General features: G+C 45.9%; 1 protein-coding gene across 1 annotated transcript in view; it reads left to right on the forward strand.

Annotated features, from left to right (window-relative positions):
* The first annotated feature begins 1,210 nt into the window (after positions 1–1,210).
* The window catches only part of myo15ab (myosin XVAb), a 41,158-nt gene continuing 23,686 nt past the window's right edge, over positions 1,211–18,682 (forward strand). The window contains exons 1-21 of the mRNA XM_078080004.1: positions 1,211–1,984; positions 4,958–5,089; positions 5,194–7,735; positions 8,576–10,810; positions 10,936–11,055; positions 11,151–11,468; positions 11,657–11,854; positions 12,023–12,264; positions 12,574–12,967; positions 13,214–13,296; positions 13,740–13,803; positions 13,904–14,013; positions 14,660–14,734; positions 14,930–15,020; positions 15,116–15,309; positions 15,707–15,770; positions 16,053–16,166; positions 17,588–17,749; positions 17,895–18,008; positions 18,089–18,147; positions 18,450–18,573. Coding sequence (XP_077936130.1) covers positions 5,246–7,735; positions 8,576–10,810; positions 10,936–11,055; positions 11,151–11,468; positions 11,657–11,854; positions 12,023–12,264; positions 12,574–12,967; positions 13,214–13,296; positions 13,740–13,803; positions 13,904–14,013; positions 14,660–14,734; positions 14,930–15,020; positions 15,116–15,309; positions 15,707–15,770; positions 16,053–16,166; positions 17,588–17,749; positions 17,895–18,008; positions 18,089–18,147; positions 18,450–18,573 — 7,251 coding nt within the window. The 5' untranslated portion in view covers positions 1,211–1,984; positions 4,958–5,089; positions 5,194–5,245. The remainder of the gene's footprint in view (positions 1,985–4,957; positions 5,090–5,193; positions 7,736–8,575; positions 10,811–10,935; positions 11,056–11,150; positions 11,469–11,656; positions 11,855–12,022; positions 12,265–12,573; positions 12,968–13,213; positions 13,297–13,739; positions 13,804–13,903; positions 14,014–14,659; positions 14,735–14,929; positions 15,021–15,115; positions 15,310–15,706; positions 15,771–16,052; positions 16,167–17,587; positions 17,750–17,894; positions 18,009–18,088; positions 18,148–18,449; positions 18,574–18,682) is intronic.

Consider the following 18,682-nt stretch of genomic DNA (forward strand, 5'->3'; position numbering starts at 1 on the left):
CCGACTGCTTATGTCCCCAACTCGGCAGCAGTGAGCCTCAGCTCCCTTTTTCTGCTTTTACTTTACGAGTATTGGCATTTTTTGCAGTTCAATCTCGCTTCTCTAATATTTTCCCTACTAAAATAACAATGCGCATCCAGCTTGATGCCTATTGCAACAACAGTGACTTGAGGCAGGAAAATCCTATTGCAACATTTTTCTCGAGCATCACCCCCCTTCCCGAGACAAGGCTTTGTTATGTTATTGGGGGAAAAGAACTAGCTTGCTCCCGCAGGAGCAAGTCATTGCTTTTTCCTTGAAAGATTCAGAGGAACTAGGGCTGGAAAGGGGGCAACGGAACATGCCGAGCATTACAGATATTTTGTGTTTTGGTGATCCAATGGGACACTATATTTTTCTAGCATCGACGCCTGTTTGCAACACAGCGGTCAAAAAAATCAAAATAATTCAGTTGAGTAAGTCTTCCAGAGAGCACGACTAGCTCTGTAAAACAACCAGGGATCCACGCAGAATGAAAGAGAGCGATGCCCGAGCTGCCATTACTCTCATCCAGTGGTTTTCCATTCATTAAAACTACGTGCTGCACATTGTCACTCATAACACTGCTGTAAGCCACAATCAAAGACAGACACACAGGCAAATAAGTAATACAATGCAGTGATTTACATGAGAAAGAAAAAACATAACGGCGTGAGTGCCTCTAGATTCTGAGCATAAACATGTTTTTTTTGTGCTTTTCTATCCTGTTTATCTTCTCAGAAACCCTTTAGGGAGTCTTGGCCACCAGACTGGAAAACACTGATTTATTTGAATATATAACACGAATAAAACAGAGAGCTTGGGTTATTTGATTGCACACAGCTACATTTTCATGCATCTGTTAATTGATTGCGATGCCGTCAGAGGACAAAAAAATAAAACCGGTGACCTGGTTTCGGTGAGAAGACAAGCCGGCAGGTTGGAGAGCTGCCTGCACTGACCGAGACTGTGGCTTCCAGCCGCAGGATGCCAACAGCACATTAAGTGTGTTAACCCTAAACCTAAATGCAAATGCACCCATTAGGTGAAGGCGATGTGAAAATAAGTAGCTCTCACGTAGCCAAAGGTTTGTTGTAAAAAAGAAGAAGTGCGAGGCCTTGCATCGTGAGCTCTCCCCAGATGGTTCAGCATCAAAGCCCAACGAAAAAAGAAAAACCCTGTTTCGATAAGCGGTCACGTGGGGGAGGCGCCAAGGTCGTCCAGGTCACGGAGTCACCGAGACGTTCGTTTGTTGGCGGCCGGGTCCATCTGGCGGGCAACGGAAGAACTGTTCAGTGTGGAGACCTTGAAACCGAGCATTCTTTCCCCCCCCCCACCGCCCAACGACGCCCAACCCGGTCCCCGGTGAGAGGAAACGTTCAACTTCAAAGCTTCAACGCCACCGGCCACTCGATTTAAAGCTAACGAAGTAATGCTACATGAGTCACGGGATTTAAGCTAGGCTATATCACTCGGCCAAAGAGTTCACGGTTTCCCAAACGAACAATCACTTGTTAACGTTTCGCGTCTCGGCCTCACCGGTGTCGTTTATTTAACAGAACACCAATGTGTGTGTCTGTGTGTGTTCGTTCGTGTGTGTGTGTGTGTGTCACCACGTCAGGCCGACTCGGCCCACCCGCAATGCTCATCACTTCTCCCCGCGTGCGGGTGGAACTCAAGCCCCCGGGCGGGTCACCGAAGAATAGCGAGTCGTTAAATATTCATCCTCCGGTCCCGGTGGCACCTCGTTTTTTTTCTCCTCTCCACTGACCGACCCCTGCTGCTCCTGAGCCGGGAGCCTCGTCCGAGGTGAGGGGGAACCGTGTGAGTGGTTCCAATATAAACTGGACTGGCCGCAGTTTAGTTTTTGTGTGTTTTTTGTTATTTTTATTACTTTTTTTTTTGCCCGGTAAAACGATGGGGAACCGGGACTACGGAGCCCCGGTGCGCGTATTCCGGAGGAAAGGTAGGCTTTTCAGTTCCCTCCCTCCTCCCTGCCTCCTTGACCCTTTTGCCTCCACACTTTGGTTTATCTGCTTCTCTCATGCAAGATACACGTTTATCCCGGAATTAGACTACCTAATTATAATCATTATAAAACGAGATTAAATCATGGGAAAATAATGCAAAGTTAGGTAACTTAATTGCCTTGTGTCTTCCACTCGCTGCGGGGCTGTAAACTTACCTGAACCAACCAACTCCAAACTGTCAGAGGTGCTGCAGGTGTAATGCTGGTCCACTAGATAGCAGCAGATTGCTTCATGCATGTGTGCGTGTGTGAGTGAAGTGTGTGTGTGTGTGTGTGTGTGTGTGTGTGTGTGTGTGTGTGTGTGTGTGTGTGTGTGTGTGTGTGTAAAGTGACAAAGATGGTCTACTGCTCCCCCTCAGGACCTGAATGCTTTTGATGAGCCCCATCTAGTCCACTGCTCTGCTTTTCTCTCCTGGGCATGAATCCCAGTTTCTCTGTGTTGTCTCTTCTCTACAAATTATTTCAAAAGACGGAGGACCACCTGCCACCAGCGATTGCTTTGGGAAGATGAAGACTGGCTGCTACTCGGGGCTTCTTCATGTTTGATAGGGTCTTTTCATTATGCTTCAAAGGCAGATGCACGGTTAGTGACAGGCGGGAAATGCAGGAAAAAATGCTCTTTCATTACTCTCTCCGTCTTTTTATGCACATGTGCACCCACTCAAAGACATAAACACACTGTGCGCACATGCACAAACATGCACGCACATACACGACATGTGCTCTTTGCTACTCGGTAATGATCAGATAGACTTACACACCAGGACCCAGAGATCAGGATCTGGCAACCCAACACCTATACCCTGTAACAGGACAGATCTGGCAATCCGACCCCATCCCTCTGGAAGAGGAATAATTTGGTTGATGGCACTAATAATCACAGCCCTGTTATCGATCCTTTACTGGATGTGTGTGTGTACGTGTGTGTTTTGAGAGTCATTCCCCTCTTATTGATTCCCTGAGCGAAGACGTCATATATCTACAACACAAGTGGGTGTTGCTCCTGCCTCCGCTTCTCTGGCTGTTAAGTATGTGGAAGTTCTGTAGGCTGGTGGCTTCCTGCATTTCTCATGTTGATGCTATTTAAACGTGAATGTTTCTTAGAATGAAGCGTCACTTCATCTTCGCTCATATGCACACACACACACACACACAAACAAACACTTGACCGTATATGTTACTCTGGAAAAAGAGGAGGAGTTGATTTTGGTCAGATAACGTAAAGGTTTAAGTATGTGACTTATCTTCTGCATAAGCGTAAATATAGTCCATCAATAAAGAAATTACAGGTTGTTAATATTTACATATCGATAGATTTGACCACAGCTTACTGGAATTCATTCTCAGATCCATGTATCTTTCTTTCTTTCTCTCTCTCTCTCTCTCTCTCGCTCTACCTTTTGTATTATTTATGCCCCGCCCCCTCAGCAGCTCAGAAGACTCGAGTTTCACCTGTAGAGCTAGATGACCAATTAAGACTGCTTCTGCGACCCGCCACAAGGAACTCAAACACATACACATATACGCAAATGCCAAACGCACACACGTACACACAAACAGGTTACCCATCTGCCCTTCTCTCTTTCTTCCTCAGACACACACACACACTTACACGCACGCACACTATCTGTCACACACTCTGAGGAGAGCTGTGCTGAGTGAAGGAACGTGTTGTAGTGAGCAACGGAGGACGCAGTAGGTCAAAGGCAACAGCTGAGTTTGACCCAAAGACTTTCACCCCGAGTTGCTTTGCTTCATTTTTTTTTTCCTAATCACTAAAGAAGACCTCTACTGCAAGGACGAAGTCAATTTGAAGACTGCAGAGATTCTGGCGACCAGCTCACTTGCTCTTCTGTACTTGTTTGTCATTGAATGTGGAGGTGACTATAACACAACGCTGCTCCGGTGAATGAGTGTGAGGACACTGCCTGTCTCTTTGACTGCATCTCTACAAGAGAAGGACTCGACTACAGCGAGAGAGATTAGACAGATGCATGTTTTGTGTGGGTTTTAAGTTTTTTAACTCAATTTGTCAGAAAGGAAAACTGTGTGCAATTTTGTAAAACCACTGGTTTTGTAAAGCCTGAATTACACTTCCCCAGCTGTGCACCTTATTCGAGAGCCAGGCATAAACAGTCAAGTGCCGCAGCGTTTTAAGTGAAGCATGTTATTTTCTTTATATGTACACTTTATATATGCCTTTTATAAACCCTTTGTTCGACAGGCTTTATTTGTGAATGTGATTCAAAAGTCCCATATTAGTTAGTTAGAAAAATGATTATGGAGTTGAGTGGTGCGGAGTAGCGCCTGTGCCTAGAATTAATATGGCTGTTGTTGTAGCCCACATACTAGCTTTTATGTCCACTTAAGACTCCTGCAAATGATCCATGTGTCTCTGTGGAAGCTCTTTGCAAGCCTTATCACATTCATGAAGTACACGCTATGCATGTATTCATGAGCAGATCTAGATTTCCACAAGGTGTTTAGTCCTCTCACCCATTGGATACTTTGACCTTGATAGAGCTGCACATTGATGGGTAGATTAGCATCTGTTGATGGAGGTCAGAGCAGTGGGCAAAAATAACGAGGGCTTAGAGACCTTGCAGTGTAGTAACATAGCAGGTCTGTCGAGCAAGATTTAGTCAGGCGCGGGATCAGTGGGTCGGGCTTTGAGATCATTTGCTACCACGGTGCGTAGCGGTTTTAAGTACCCCTGAATGGGATAAAAGACTTTGTTGTGCTAAGACATACAAGTACTTGATCATTTTGGTATCATTTTAACACTAAATGAAGGGGGTGGTAATGTAAAGAGCAAAGTTTACTCACCTACTTGGTTTTATTGTTTCAATGTTAGTTTTATATACATGTGGGGGATAAAGATCGCTGACATCTAGTTCTACGTCTAAACAGGAGCCTTCATGGGGACCAGATTTGGGCAGTGTGGAACTGCTTTGGCCAGGTGTACCTGTCCTCCATCACAACCTGCATATACTGCTTGCACAAAGTCAACCAGGCATAACTAAACCAAGAACTGTTTTAAAGGTCAGACTCCTGATCAGACTTTCTTTACACATCACATCATCATTTGCACATTTCAAACCTAAAATACAGGATGCATGTAATCATTGTGTTTGTGTCTTTTCAAGGTTTACAGCATCTTAAACAGAGAGCATGGTGTGCTCCTAGGTGATTGTGAAAATGCCCAAGAAAGATGCCAAGAAGGATGCCAAGAAGGATGCAAAGAAGGGTGGAAAACCTGAACCAGAGAAAAAGAAAGAGGAGGAAACGAAAGGGAAGGATGACAAAAAGGGAGGAAAGGACAATAAGAAGCCCAACAAGGACGATAAAAAAGGTGGGAAAGATGATAAAATGGGGGGCAAGAAGGGAAAGGAGGAGCCATCCAAGGGAAAAGATCATGGAAAGAAAGGAAAAGACAAAGGAAAAGGTAAGAAAGTGGAGTCCGAGGAGGAGGAGGAGATCCTGAGTGATGAGGAGGACGAAGACTTCAGTGAAGAAGAGGAAGATGAGGAAGACTCAGAGGATGACAGGCGAGGGAAGGGGCGAGGAGGTAAAGGGGCCAAAGGAAAGAAAGGGGGAAAGTCTAGACCTGTGGATTCAGAAGAGTATGACGAGGACGAAGAGGAGGACGACTACGATGATGAAGAATACGACAAAAAGAAATCAAAAGATGGCCACCACCATAAGGGTGGGAAAACAGATGCTGATGCAAAGAAGAAGAAAGGCAAGAAGAAGGAAGAAGCTCCACAACTTCCAATAAAGGAAATCCCAAAGAAAGGTCTGAAGAACATGTCCAGGATGTTCATGAAGTTTTCTGGCTTCAAGAGGCGGAGGAACAGCAGGAAGAAGCTGAAAAGTACATCCCGTTTGTTTCTTGGTTTGGGGAAGAGAAAAACCCGCATTGCTAAGAAGAAACGCCGCAAGTCAATACTGAAGAACACCTCTCGATTCATGATGAGGTTTAAGGCCAGCAAAAAGAGGAAAAAGGAGAAGGACGACAAAGCGAAGGAAAATGGCGGGAAGAAGCCAACTTATATGCTGCTTCGTCTAGGAGGAGGGAAAGATTCAAATAAGAAGAAGGGAGGCTTCTTTAAAAACTTATTTGGAAAAAAGAATGGTGACGGGCCTCCCGACGACTTCAAGAACAGAAGTATGTTGCTCGGTAAAGTTGCAGCAGCAACCAACTGGCTGACCAAACGCTTCCTGTCCACTAAAATGCAAGGCAATGCAGGACACCATGGCTTCGGCGGAAAAAGAGCACGAAGCCGATATGCCAGCTCCGGAGGTCATCTCCATGGTTACCAAAACAACGGTTATGAGCATGGGGAGGAGGCTTATGGGTATGACCGCCGACGGAAAGATTATGAAGGCTATGATGATGACTATGGTGGTTATGAAGACGAACCCCCTGCAGCATATGGAAGCCACGGTCAGTTGGGTTACTATGATAACGGAGCAGGGGTAGCAGACTATCAAGACCTGGGTTACTATGAGGAAGAAGGACGCTATGATCCAAATGCGGAATATTATGAAGGGGATTTTTATGATGATGGCATGCAGGACTACTATAATGCCTCCCCTGAAGGCTATTATAACAACCAGGATGCTTATTACCATGGTTATCAGCCACAACAGGCAATAGCAATTTATGGTGACGAGGGTCTTGACTACTATGCAATAATGGGTCAGGACCATTTGTATGGTGGGGAGGTTGATGGTTTCCTTGATCCTCGGGCTCAGGTTTATTACGATGAAAATGGACAAGTAGTTTACTACGGTGATGGGCAGAGGGGTTACTTTGACAATGGGCAGGCAGGTTACTATGAGGACCCTTATGCAGCAACAATGGGTATACAAGGGGGATTTCCACCAGACCATCAACTCCGTTATAATGACGCAGGCATGCCCTACCACGAGTACAGCTCCCAGCAGGCAGTGGGGATCCCACCAGGGGGCCAGCCGTTCTCTGGCTTTGAAGGTCAGGGGGTGGATCAGGTACAGGGCCAGTATGGGGACCAATATGCAGACCAGTATGATCAATATGGGAATGATACCGGTGGAGTTCAGACAGGGGAGTTGACATTTAGAGTTCCGAGACCTCAAGTGCGCCTGTTTGGGAAAGAGCGTTTGGATGTGCCCTTGCCCCTTCCACCTACTCTGCCCCCTGATCCAGAATTTGAAGACATGTCAGAAATCCAGTATGAAGACCAGTACCCTCTCGCACCAGGTCAGCTTGGTGACATGATGTCAATACAGCAGCAAATAGGAATGTCACCACAACAGATGATGATGTCTCCTCAAGAACAAATGATGTTTTCCCAACAACAAACCATGTTGTCCCCTCAAGACCAAATGATGATGTCCCCACAAATAATGTCCCCCCAGCAACAGATAATGTCACCACAGCAACTGATGAGGTTACCAATGCAGCAGATTATGTCACCAGAGCAGCAGATGATGTTACAACAAGAACAAAGTATGTCTGCCCAAATGATGCCGTCACAGACACTGATGCCACAGCAACAAATGATGTTACCACAGCAACAGATGATGCCCCAGCAAATGATGTCACCACAGCAGCAGATGATGTCACAGCAAATTATGTCGCCACAAGAACAGATGATGCTGCAGCAGCAACATATGTTGTCTCCGCAAATGATTCCACCACAGGTAATTTTCTGTTGAGTCCTTGATTTTGTATCACGATACCCTTGAACGCAGGGTAACCAAAGTGCGACTTGGTTAACTTTCAACCTGATTTTTATGTATACTCTGGAGTGAATATGTGAAAATGCAAAGCTACTTTAGAAGGAGAGTGATAATAATACTGGAGTCATTAAAAAAACAGATTTTTTTGATATAATTAAGTGTAGTATTTGTGGCCACTCAACAGGCAATCAGTAACCACTCCCAAATATTACTAGTTACTATTTTTTTTCTCCACCCCAAATTACATAAAATTGTCTGTGTTCTTGTGAAAAAACCTAATAATAGTCAAATTATTGTTGCACTGGATTACATTACATTTAGCTGACGCTATTATCCAAGGCAACTTACATTGCACCCATGTTTGCGGTTCACGTCGCACCCTCTCTACTCCATCCACCACCATCGCCTCCACTAGATATTTATTTTCTTTAATAAAACACTGGTGCCATTTGCTTGTGAGCCTCAGCCTGCTTTCTCAGTCCAGTGCCTTGCGAGGGTGCTTGTTTTACAATACGGTGCTTGAAACTTCTGGTTGGTAGGAATTTTCACAATTAGTACTGTTTATTTTTTATTAACTGACAATTGTGGATGTCCAAATTGACTTCCTTGGCGCTAATCCAAATCAGATACTTATTTTTCAATATTATGACTTTAAGTAGGCTCCATTTTAGTTGTTAACATTAACCTCATCTCATTATAATACTATTAGCAATATTACTATTAATACTATATTCATCACCGCTATCCCATTTTCACAAAAAATGTTTTTTGTTGTTTTTTATTATTTTGTTTTTACGACAGCAGATGATGGCAGACCCAATAATGTCAAACCAACAAGGATATGGACAAGTGATCCCTACTCCAACTGCCATGATTATTAAGCAAGCAAATATGTCCCCCGGTCCTGTGCGGCGCCTTCATCCATCTCCAACTCCTTCCCGCCGCTCTGTCATTATCCCCTCCCCACAGATGCAGCGCCAACCTTCTGCCTTGGCCTCCCCGGTACCTTCCCCCATGCCACCGCAGAGACGCAGCCCCTCTCCACAACCATCGATAAGGAGTGGGTTCATGAATGCCCGAAGACCCCCCTCTGTTCTGTCAAGACAAATCTCACCAACTGCCTCCCCAATGGCCTCCCATCACACACCTCATAGAATGCAACCTCAGAGATCACCATCTCCGATGGCTCGAGGACCCTCCCCGCCTCACTCTCCCCGTGCCTCCATGAGGAGACAAAGTCCTCCACCCTCACCAAGAGCGTCAATGAGACAACGATCCCCACCTTCCTCACCCCGTGTCTCCATGAGGAGGCAAAGTCCTCCAGCCTCACCCATACCCGCCCACAGCCCGGGTAGGGAGATGCATGGTCCAGCCTCCCCTTCCTTCTCCCCTCGTCATGCATCTCCCCCTCACTCTCCACAGCTCAGTAGAAGACCATCCCCCTCTCCCCCCCAATCTCGCCGCAGTTTCTCCCCTGCAGGAGCGCGGCCTGCCCCATCATCTCCTACCTTATCTCGTCGTTCAACTCGGCTGCTCAGGGACCCAACACCATTGGTCCGACCCAGGATGGGGGGAAATGTTCCTTTAGGCACCGTCCGGCCCTCACCTATGGGTCTCCGAGGGCGCCCAATGCCTCCACCCACCCAGAATGTGCGTCCATTCCGTGCTTCCTCCATACGAAGCAATAGGTCTTCAGTTCTCACTGTGGACTCTTCCTTCTCCTCCCCGTTTCACTCCCCTCACATGGTCCACCGTGCTCCCCAACGGAGGAGAGAATCTGGCCGATATCCTACTCGTCCTGTGGCTCGAGGACGGCCCTTCAGGGCCCAGCAGTCTATAAGAAGCAGGCCTCCCGCCTCTCCACAGCCTTCCCTTAAACACATGTCACATCCTACATCCCCGCGCTTCTCTCCTCAACTTTCTCATCAGTCCTCCCCCCTTCTGCCCCCTCAATCAGCCCATCATGCAGCCTATGCACCAGAGACGTATGTGTCTGGCGCCTATGCTGATCCTTATACTGAGCCATCATATCAGTTTCTCGCCCCCTCTTCCCCCATGTTATCTGGTGCTTTGCCGAACCAGGCTATCAGACAGGCGTCTTTTGCTTCTCCATTTGGCCCAGAACCATCCCAGATGGTGGACATGGGTGGGATGGTTACAGAATATGTTGAACCTTATGCTCCCTCATCACCTACACTCTCTGGTGCAATGCAAAACCAGGTAATCCGGGATGCATCCTTGGTTTCCACACTGCCATCATCAATGTCCCCTTATGAGCAGCCCATGTCCCCTTCATCTCCTATGTTGTCTCGGGCTCTGCAAAATCAAGCTATATTGGATGCATCTTATGCGTCACCTTTACAAATGCCGTTGTCCCCTTATGAACAGCCTATGCCCCCTTCTTCCCCAATGCTGTCCGGAGCTTTGCAAAACCAGACAGTGAGAGAAGCCTCCTATGTGTCTCCACTTCAAAGGCCTCAGTCCCCATATGCCTCGTCCGTACCTTCCACTCCAATTCTGTCTGGAGCTATGAGACACGGTCAGACACTGAGAGGCGTGGCTTCTTATCAAACCCCACAGTTCCACTCACCATACGGACCAACTGTTGTTACTCCCTATGATTACATCTCTGAGCCTGGCCCGTCACCACTTCTTCATGATGCCCTACAGAACCGTTCTCATTTGCAGAATGTCTCTTCTCTAAGATCTCCTATGATGCAACGGCGTAACCCTTATGCACCAGCTGGCCCTCAGCTCCATAATGCTCTTCAACAGAACCCAAACTTACGACAGGCGTCTTATCGGACACCTGTACAACTTAGACGGTACCCATATGGACCCCCGCCATCCCCTTCACCAATGTTGGGAAGTGCCCTTCAAAACCGACAGTTAATGCAGGCATCGTACCGGCTGCCAGATGGAACCTTGGTGTCACCATATGCAGCTTCACCTTCCTCCCCGTTGCTCGGACGTGCCTTGCAAAACCAACAAGTCCGTGGAGCCACGTACACTTTGCCCGATGGATCAGTTATCAGGGTAAGTATAGGAGTAACAAGTCAAAATGACTATACAACATGCATGTTTGTCTGCACATGGAGTAACAACAATTGTTCTATTTCATTTGTACTCTTCTGTATTACTCTCCCCTCCCACCCTCACAGGACCCGCGTATTCCCCAGAATCACATGTCTCCTAACCTCTCAAGAGCCCTTCAGAACCAGAGTGTCAGGACTGCTGCATATACTCTCCCCGATGGCACCATTGTAGACCCGAGACAACAAGTAATGTTGTGCTCCTGTCTTTTTTCCGCCTAATATTGTTAATCAATTCTCAGTCGATGAATATTTGTATTGCTCTGCTTTGTCTGCTCACTCAGCAACCCATTTCCCCAAACCTGGCCAAGGCACTCGGCAACCCAGCTCTGCGTGAAGCCTCCTATTCTCTCCCCGATGGTACCATTGTGATTGACCCCAAGAAACCAAAGTCCCCAAACCTTTCAGCAGCTCTTCAAAACCCTTACCTGAAAGTTGCATCTTACACCCTGCCTGATGGTACAATCATCATTGATCCACGGAAACCGGTCTCTCCAAACCTCTCCGCCGCCCTTCAAAAGTCTGCCCTGCGGAACGCCTCCTTCACACTACCAGAAGGGGTCCATGACCCCAATAGACCCCTTTCACCCAACCTGGCTAAGGTTAGCTATGGGTTCACACTACCCGGTACTTTGAGTGTGTGTTGATGTGTTAGACTGTCCTCCCTTCTCGTCAATAGTGGGAATTGAAATCCACACATTTGTGTAGACCTTGTTTTGGTAATAGCAATTTGTAGTGAAATGTACTAATCTTTTTGATTCATGGTATTGCACTTGTACTTGCACATTAGGCCCTTGGTAATCCAGCCCTGAAAGGAGCTTCATACACCCTCCCAGATGGAACTATTATTGTAGACCCGAGGAAACCAAAGAGTCCAAGCCTGGCTGCTGCACTACAGAATCCTTACCTTAAGGGTGTGTCCTTAACCCTGCCTGATGGAACAATCATCATTGACCCACGAAAACCAGTTGGCCCTGACCTGTCCAGAGTGCGTGTTAAATTAAACTTAGTTTAACTTTGCTGCAGCACTGTATGTTTTATTTTCTCTTGTTTAACTTTCCCAAGGAAATTCAGACATAGCATTTCAACCATTACAGACGTAAACATTTATGGAATTGTTGTTATTACCTTGAATAACTACCTGGTGTCTCTGCAGGCTCTCATGAATCAGAACCTGCGTAGTGCTTCGTACATCCTCCCGGATGGATCCCTGGTTATTCCGGGCCAAAAACCCTCTACTCCAAACCTTTCAGCCGCTCTCAGGCAAAACCATGCACTTCGGTCGGAAGGTCTCTATCATCTCAGAGAAAACTCTGTACTGTCCGGCACACCCAAACCCACCCCTCCTAATCTATCCGCTGCACTGCGGAAAGACGAACTCCGTGATGTCAAATATAGGTAGGGAGCTACAATAATAATAGAAACTAATGACCAGGCTTGTCCGGGTGCAGAATTACTTGCCAAAAATCTTCATAAAGTTCTGATCCAACTACGAATGTAGTCCCTGTTTCCTCTGGAATAATGTGTTTACTCTCTAACTTCTTTAAAAGCTTCTTGGTCTCCTGGTAAAGTTTCTGTGTAGAAATGTATTCATTTATATACCAGGTTCAAAATGACACAAAAGATGTTTCAATGTTCAATATATTTGTTAATTCCATAGAAGCCTGTGTTATATGTTGTTCATTTAAGTGATTCCTTCTTCAACAGGCTGCCTGACGGCTCTGTTCTCACACGCCGTTTCCACGTCCCAAATCTGTCTGAAGCCGTCCAAAACCAGCAGCTTCGCTATGCCTCATACAGGGTGCCAACAGGCCTGCAGGGAGAGGATAATCGCTACGCTGTGGTTCCCCCGTATGGGCCGAGCTCAGGACACTGGGCCAGAAATGCCCATGGTGGAGGGCCAGGGGGGGAAGAGGTCTGGGCAGCTGAGAGGGTTCTACCACACGGGACGGTCCAGAATCTGTCAAAGTGGTCCATGTACAGAGAAGACGGGTTGTTGGAGGGATATTCACCCTCACCTCGACCGGTGGACGGACAGATCCAGGACACTAACTGGACTCCCAACAGAGATAGGGTACCTGGTCAAAGCTGGTATGACAAGGTAGCTAAATTTGATTGTTTTTGAATGAAAGTTCATTTCATTTTTTGTGAAATGTATATGTTATTCAAGCAATAAGTGTGAAGCGTACCCCATAGTTCCCACAAAATCTTAACCTAACAGAATATTTGATTTTCTGCATATTTAATATCCTTTCTGCATCAACTGATCACAACACCCTCAAAGCTTTGACAATGTTGCATGCCTGCGTTGGACTAATTGCAAACCATTCTGTGCGTGTGTGACCAGATCTACTCTATCCTAAGCATGCCCACAACAGGCCACCGGGCGAAAAGCTGGGCGGAAGGAATGGAGGACATGACACAGCTGCCGTAAGCAGAATCCAGTATTAACACGCAGCACCCCAACCATTCATGCCACACACAAGCATTTTGTTGCTGCAGCAAACAGCAGCTCATTCCAATGAATGTCTTTCATTCAGTTTCTTCTATCTACTTACAGCATGTAAGTCTGTAGTCTTCCATGAAAATCCATGAAAACCTTTTTGAGTTCGGAAATAAATTCCTTAGCAATGAGTATTTTACAAACATGTACACACCCTAAATCATCTCTTCACATCCGGAGGAGTCCGCAGCAATAGATAGTAGGGTCATTTCACCGGCAGTAAGAAATTATTCCACAATTATGTCCTGCCAAGTAGAGACTCTTTCTGATTTTGACGTCTTGAATGTCACGGAAAGTAATTAATATTGGATGTCAAGTAAGCGGGCTTCCTGCCGCAGTGTGACAGCATGTGCTCTGTGTTTAATTTCAGTGAGCTGAATGAAACCACAGTTCTGATGAACCTGAAGAAGCGCTTCGACCAGGAACTCACATATGTATGCGTAATGTATAATATGCAAATGAGATAACTAATATCATCAAATGTCATGGACATGGTCTACTACATCCGCTGTCCTTCCTGTCGTCCACACACAGACTTACATAGGCAGCATCCTCGTGTCCGTGAATCCCTACAAGTTGCTCAACATTTATGGCACAGACATGGTTCTTCAGTATGAAGGTCGCGGCCTGAGTGACAACCCTCCGTAAGACCGGGGAGTGTGTGTGTGTTTGTGTTAAACCGGGGAATGTTGTGTTTTCAGTCTTTCTGTGTGTTGTTCAGCAGGAAACCTAAATATTTGTTTCCTTAAAATGTGAAAAAGGACCAATATTCAAAGATTATGGGAGTCATTTGTTATCTAAGTAAATGTATTTTTCAGAAAATGTCAACACTGACTAAAGGACTTTAAAAAAAAAAGTCAGAATATTTTTACTTTTCTTTTGGTTGAATGAAAATACACCACATCTGTCCACGACTGCAGTATTTTCAATCTTTATTTAACACATTTAGACCTCTGAGGACTTTTCTTGTTTTAAAACAAAATACACAAGATAAACTATGTTGCCTTTGACTGTGGCCGTGCAGTCCGTGAGTCTCTGTGTGTGATCCTACATCTGTCTACATGTGTCGTATGCCGTGCTCTGAGATGCAGCATTTTGGTGAACACAGGTGTAAATGGCAGCACTCTCAGGTGTTAGCAGGAGGCTCCTGTTACACTGCGGGTTGCCAAGGGAGGGTTGGGTTATGTATTTCACTGCCACTTCTCACATCTCACAAACACAGACACGCACGCACAACCAATGAGAATGCAAATGTGTTTTTTCATGAAACGATGTTTTGCTCTGTTGCAGTCATCTTTTTGCCATTGCTAGCCTAACATATACCACCATGATGGATGCCAAACAGGACCAGTGCATTGTAATCAGGTATGAAAGCGCCTGATATTTTTGTATTTCATATTTGTTTTTTTGTTCCAACTAGCAGCATTTGGACAAAGCATTAAAACTTGAAGCTAGTTTGTAATCAGCGAAAGGCTAAATGCTCAGGTTGAACTGTTTAGACAACAAACCTTTTTCTGACCGGTTTGTGTAAGAAACTCACGTTAACAGTTTTTGTTACAGCGGAGAAAGTGGTTCAGGAAAGACCGAAGCCACTAAACTGATCCTGCGTTACTTGACAGCCATACACCACAAATGCAACGTCACACAACAGGTAGACGTACAGCGTTTCTATCAGGACTTTGTGTGGTCACTTAAGCTAACACTGTTAACACTTTCCTCTCTTATCCATCTGATGTCTTCATTCAGATTGAGGTAAAGTATTCTTCGGACTACCGACAACCATCCTCCCTCTTGAAGGTTGCCATGGTAACGTGTCTGTCTGTGGTGATTGGTCAGATCCTGGAGGCCACGCCCCTGTTGGAGTCTTTTGGGAATGCCAAAACAGTGCGCAATGACAACTCTTCACGCTTTGGCAAATACACGCAGATCTACATGGAGGAGTGAGTACTTAGAACGTTTAAAAATATAATGATAAGATTAAATGTCACTGACTGTTTTGAGTTTTTTAGAAGAGTAGAGAATCTAGATAATAGAGACCCAAAGAATTTGATCACATCAAATCATCGTGGCCTTAAATACTAGAAGAAGTTTATTGGAACGAGACATTGCTATGTTGTAGTGACAGTTTCTTATATGTGTTAGCCCAATACACGATGGAGTACAGCAAGCAGCATATTATATAGGCTGACTTGGAGCATACGTTAACATGTTGAGGGGACACTGTTGGAGGAGTAGTTGATTTACTGCTAAACCAGAGAACATCCAAACACATTACACATGCATGACCTGTTACCGTGTGTGTGTGTGTGTGTGTGTGTGTGTGTGTCATTTTTCAAGGGGTGTAATCAGTGGTGCCATAACGTCTCAGTATCTGTTGGAGAAGTCCCGCATTGTCTTTCAGGTGAAAAACACACACATGGACTCAAACACACACACTCACACACACTGAGCAGGTCAGGTGGAGTCTCCTTACCAATGAGTCATCGTGAGAAAGAGGAGATGGTGGAGGAAGATGGCGAGATGTCGAACATGTTCCCCTCCATCGTTACACAGCCCAGTCTGTTCATCAGCCATCCATCCGTTTGTCTTTTCCACAGTATTGTTTCCAGCTCAGTAAGTCTACAAATAAATCCATGAAATAGTTGATTTATGTGTGTTACTGTGGCTGTGTTTTCACCCACAGGCCAAATCAGAGAGGAACTATCACATCTTCTATGAGATGTTGGCAGGTCTTCCTCCTCACGAGAAGCACTCACTGTATCTGCAGGAAGCTGAGACTTACTACTATCTGAATCAGGTACTCAGCACAAGATGAAACACACGCACACAGACACACAAACGGATATGAGGAGTGGTCCCTGCAATCTATTTCACAGTCACATTAACAAATGAGATGTCAGTTTTCTGAGAATGCCACATTTGTTTTAGAAGGTGATTAATGGCATGAACATGAAACTCCACCTAAATACAGAGGAAAGGACCGTTGCAACCTGGAGTGAATTGCTGATTTCTATCCAAAGTGCGTACGTTACACGTTACTGTGTAGCTTCCAGTCAGGCTTGATGTTGTGATTTTTTAACTTTATATTTTGACCCCTCAAACTAAGCAACGTCTTCTTGAGGTCACTCAGTCACATGGTTTTGAGTAATTATCTGAGGCAAAATGACCTTAAACTATCCAATACATCACCAATGAGGAAAGATTGCTTCCTTTAGGTGGTATCCTATAAGTGTGAGTTTACCACTTAAAAATCCAGAGCACTCCTTTTTCCTTTTTGTTTCTCCATCTATTGGACGGAGCTCTCTGACATTTCATATATATCATGCTAGCACATAGTCCAGGCTGGACTATTGCAATGCGCTCCTCACCGGGATCCCTGAGAAAAGCCTCCAGAAATGGCAGTATATACAGAACAGCGCTGCTAGGATCCTGTTGAGGGTGCGCAAACATGAGCACATCACCTCCATCCTCAAATCACTCCACTGGCTTCCTGTCTCACTCAGGGTTGAGTACAAGGTCTCCCTCCTTACCCACCAGTGCATCCATGGTGAAGCCCCCCCCCTACCTCAAGGAACTCCTCACCCCACAGACCTCAACACGTACTCTCCGATCTGCCTCAGCACATCTTTTAAAACCTCCCAGGACAAAGCTCCGTACAATGGGAGATCGGGCTTTCTGCTCAGCTGCTCCCAGTCTGTGGAATGCTCCCCCTGACCACCTGAGGACACCACAGACTGTGTGGCTTAGTGAACTCTAAAAGCACTTTGGGATTTTCTTAAATATAAAGTGCATTACAAATTAAATGTATTATTATTAATAGCACATACGCTTGCTCTCTGAAACGCAACACGACTCATGCCAGAAATGCTTAAATATTCTTGATTAAATACCTTGTTAATGGCGGTGGTTACTCGTACCAGTGCGTATGGCTTTGTTTATTTCAAAACATTAAAACATCACCAGACTCAAAGTAACATTCCACTGCCCTCTGTGGCTGAAAGTGTGCTCAGAAGCTTGCCGCGATGTCGCAGTGTACTAACACACCTTGGGAATACTTTCACATCACTGCATCAAGGTGAGAAGTTGAACCCCCGGACGCCTGAAAGCTGCAGCTGATAATGTTCCCCTTAATTAGAGCGGTGCTCAAACAGGCTGAGGCTAAGTGCGCTGTTGTTGATAACAGTGTGTTCGTTTGTGGATGTGTGTACTCGAGCGCAGGGAGGAGATTGTACCATAGAGGGAAAGGATGACGGGATGGACTTCAGGCGTCTGCTGAGTGCCATGGACATCCTGCGTTTCACCCCGGAGGAGCAAACAAGCATTTACAGACTTTTGTCGTCCGTCCTTCATCTGGGGAACGTCTACTTCCAGCCACATCAGGTCGCTCTGCCAAACACACACACACACTCACAAATAGGCTTTTAAATGCATTTAATTTCACGGCTGAATGATAATGATGATGTTGATGGGTCGCGGTGATAATGAATGCGTGTGCGTTGGTACGTTTGGGTGTGCGTCCCTGCAGGCTGAGGGTCAGGAGGTCGCGGCAGTGGTGAGCGCGCAGGAGATCCGGGTGGTCGCTGAGCTGCTGCAGGTCTCACCTGACGGCCTGCAGAAGTCCGTCACCTTCAAACTGACAGTGAGCAGGACACCAGACTCGTTACATCATGAGGCTCGGAGAGGTGTGGTCAGATAACTGACGTGTGTTCGATCCCTCAGGATACTGTCAGGGAGAAGATCCTCACTCCGCTCACAGTGGAGAGTGCTGTGGATGCCAGGTGAGCAATTCTGAATAAGTATCTGTTTGAATACAACCTACTTTTGCATGGGGACCTGAATCAAAAAAGTTTATCTGACTTATTTGAGGCATTTTAATGTCCTTATTTAAAAAGAAAAAAAAGCATGCCAGGAGACTAGTGAAAGGGAATGAAGCGTCTTTGATATTCTCTTACAATCTTTGGTAGAGGCATACGAGGACAAAGGACGTCAGGGCTGGGGGAGAGATTTTTAAGATGTCCTCTGTTTCCATAGGAACCAGGTTTTCTGTTTCCATAGAAACCTTATTGTGTGTTTCTCATAGAGATGCCGTTGCCAAGATCCTCTACTCGCTGCTGTTTAGTTGGCTGACAGAGCGCATCAACGGCCGGGTCTACCCTCGCAACGAAGCCCTCTCCGTCTCCATATTGGACATCTATGGATTTGAGGTCAAGCCGTAGACTGATCTCGCTCTATGATGTGACGGCGCTGTTAGCGTCTGTGCTGAACCGTGTTAAATTGACTCCCCTGCTCCCCCCTTGTCTCCTCTCTCTACCT

Source organism: Gasterosteus aculeatus, chromosome 9 (genome assembly GCF_964276395.1).
Source record: "Gasterosteus aculeatus chromosome 9, fGasAcu3.hap1.1, whole genome shotgun sequence".
Classification (NCBI taxonomy): domain Eukaryota; kingdom Metazoa; phylum Chordata; class Actinopteri; order Perciformes; family Gasterosteidae; genus Gasterosteus; species Gasterosteus aculeatus.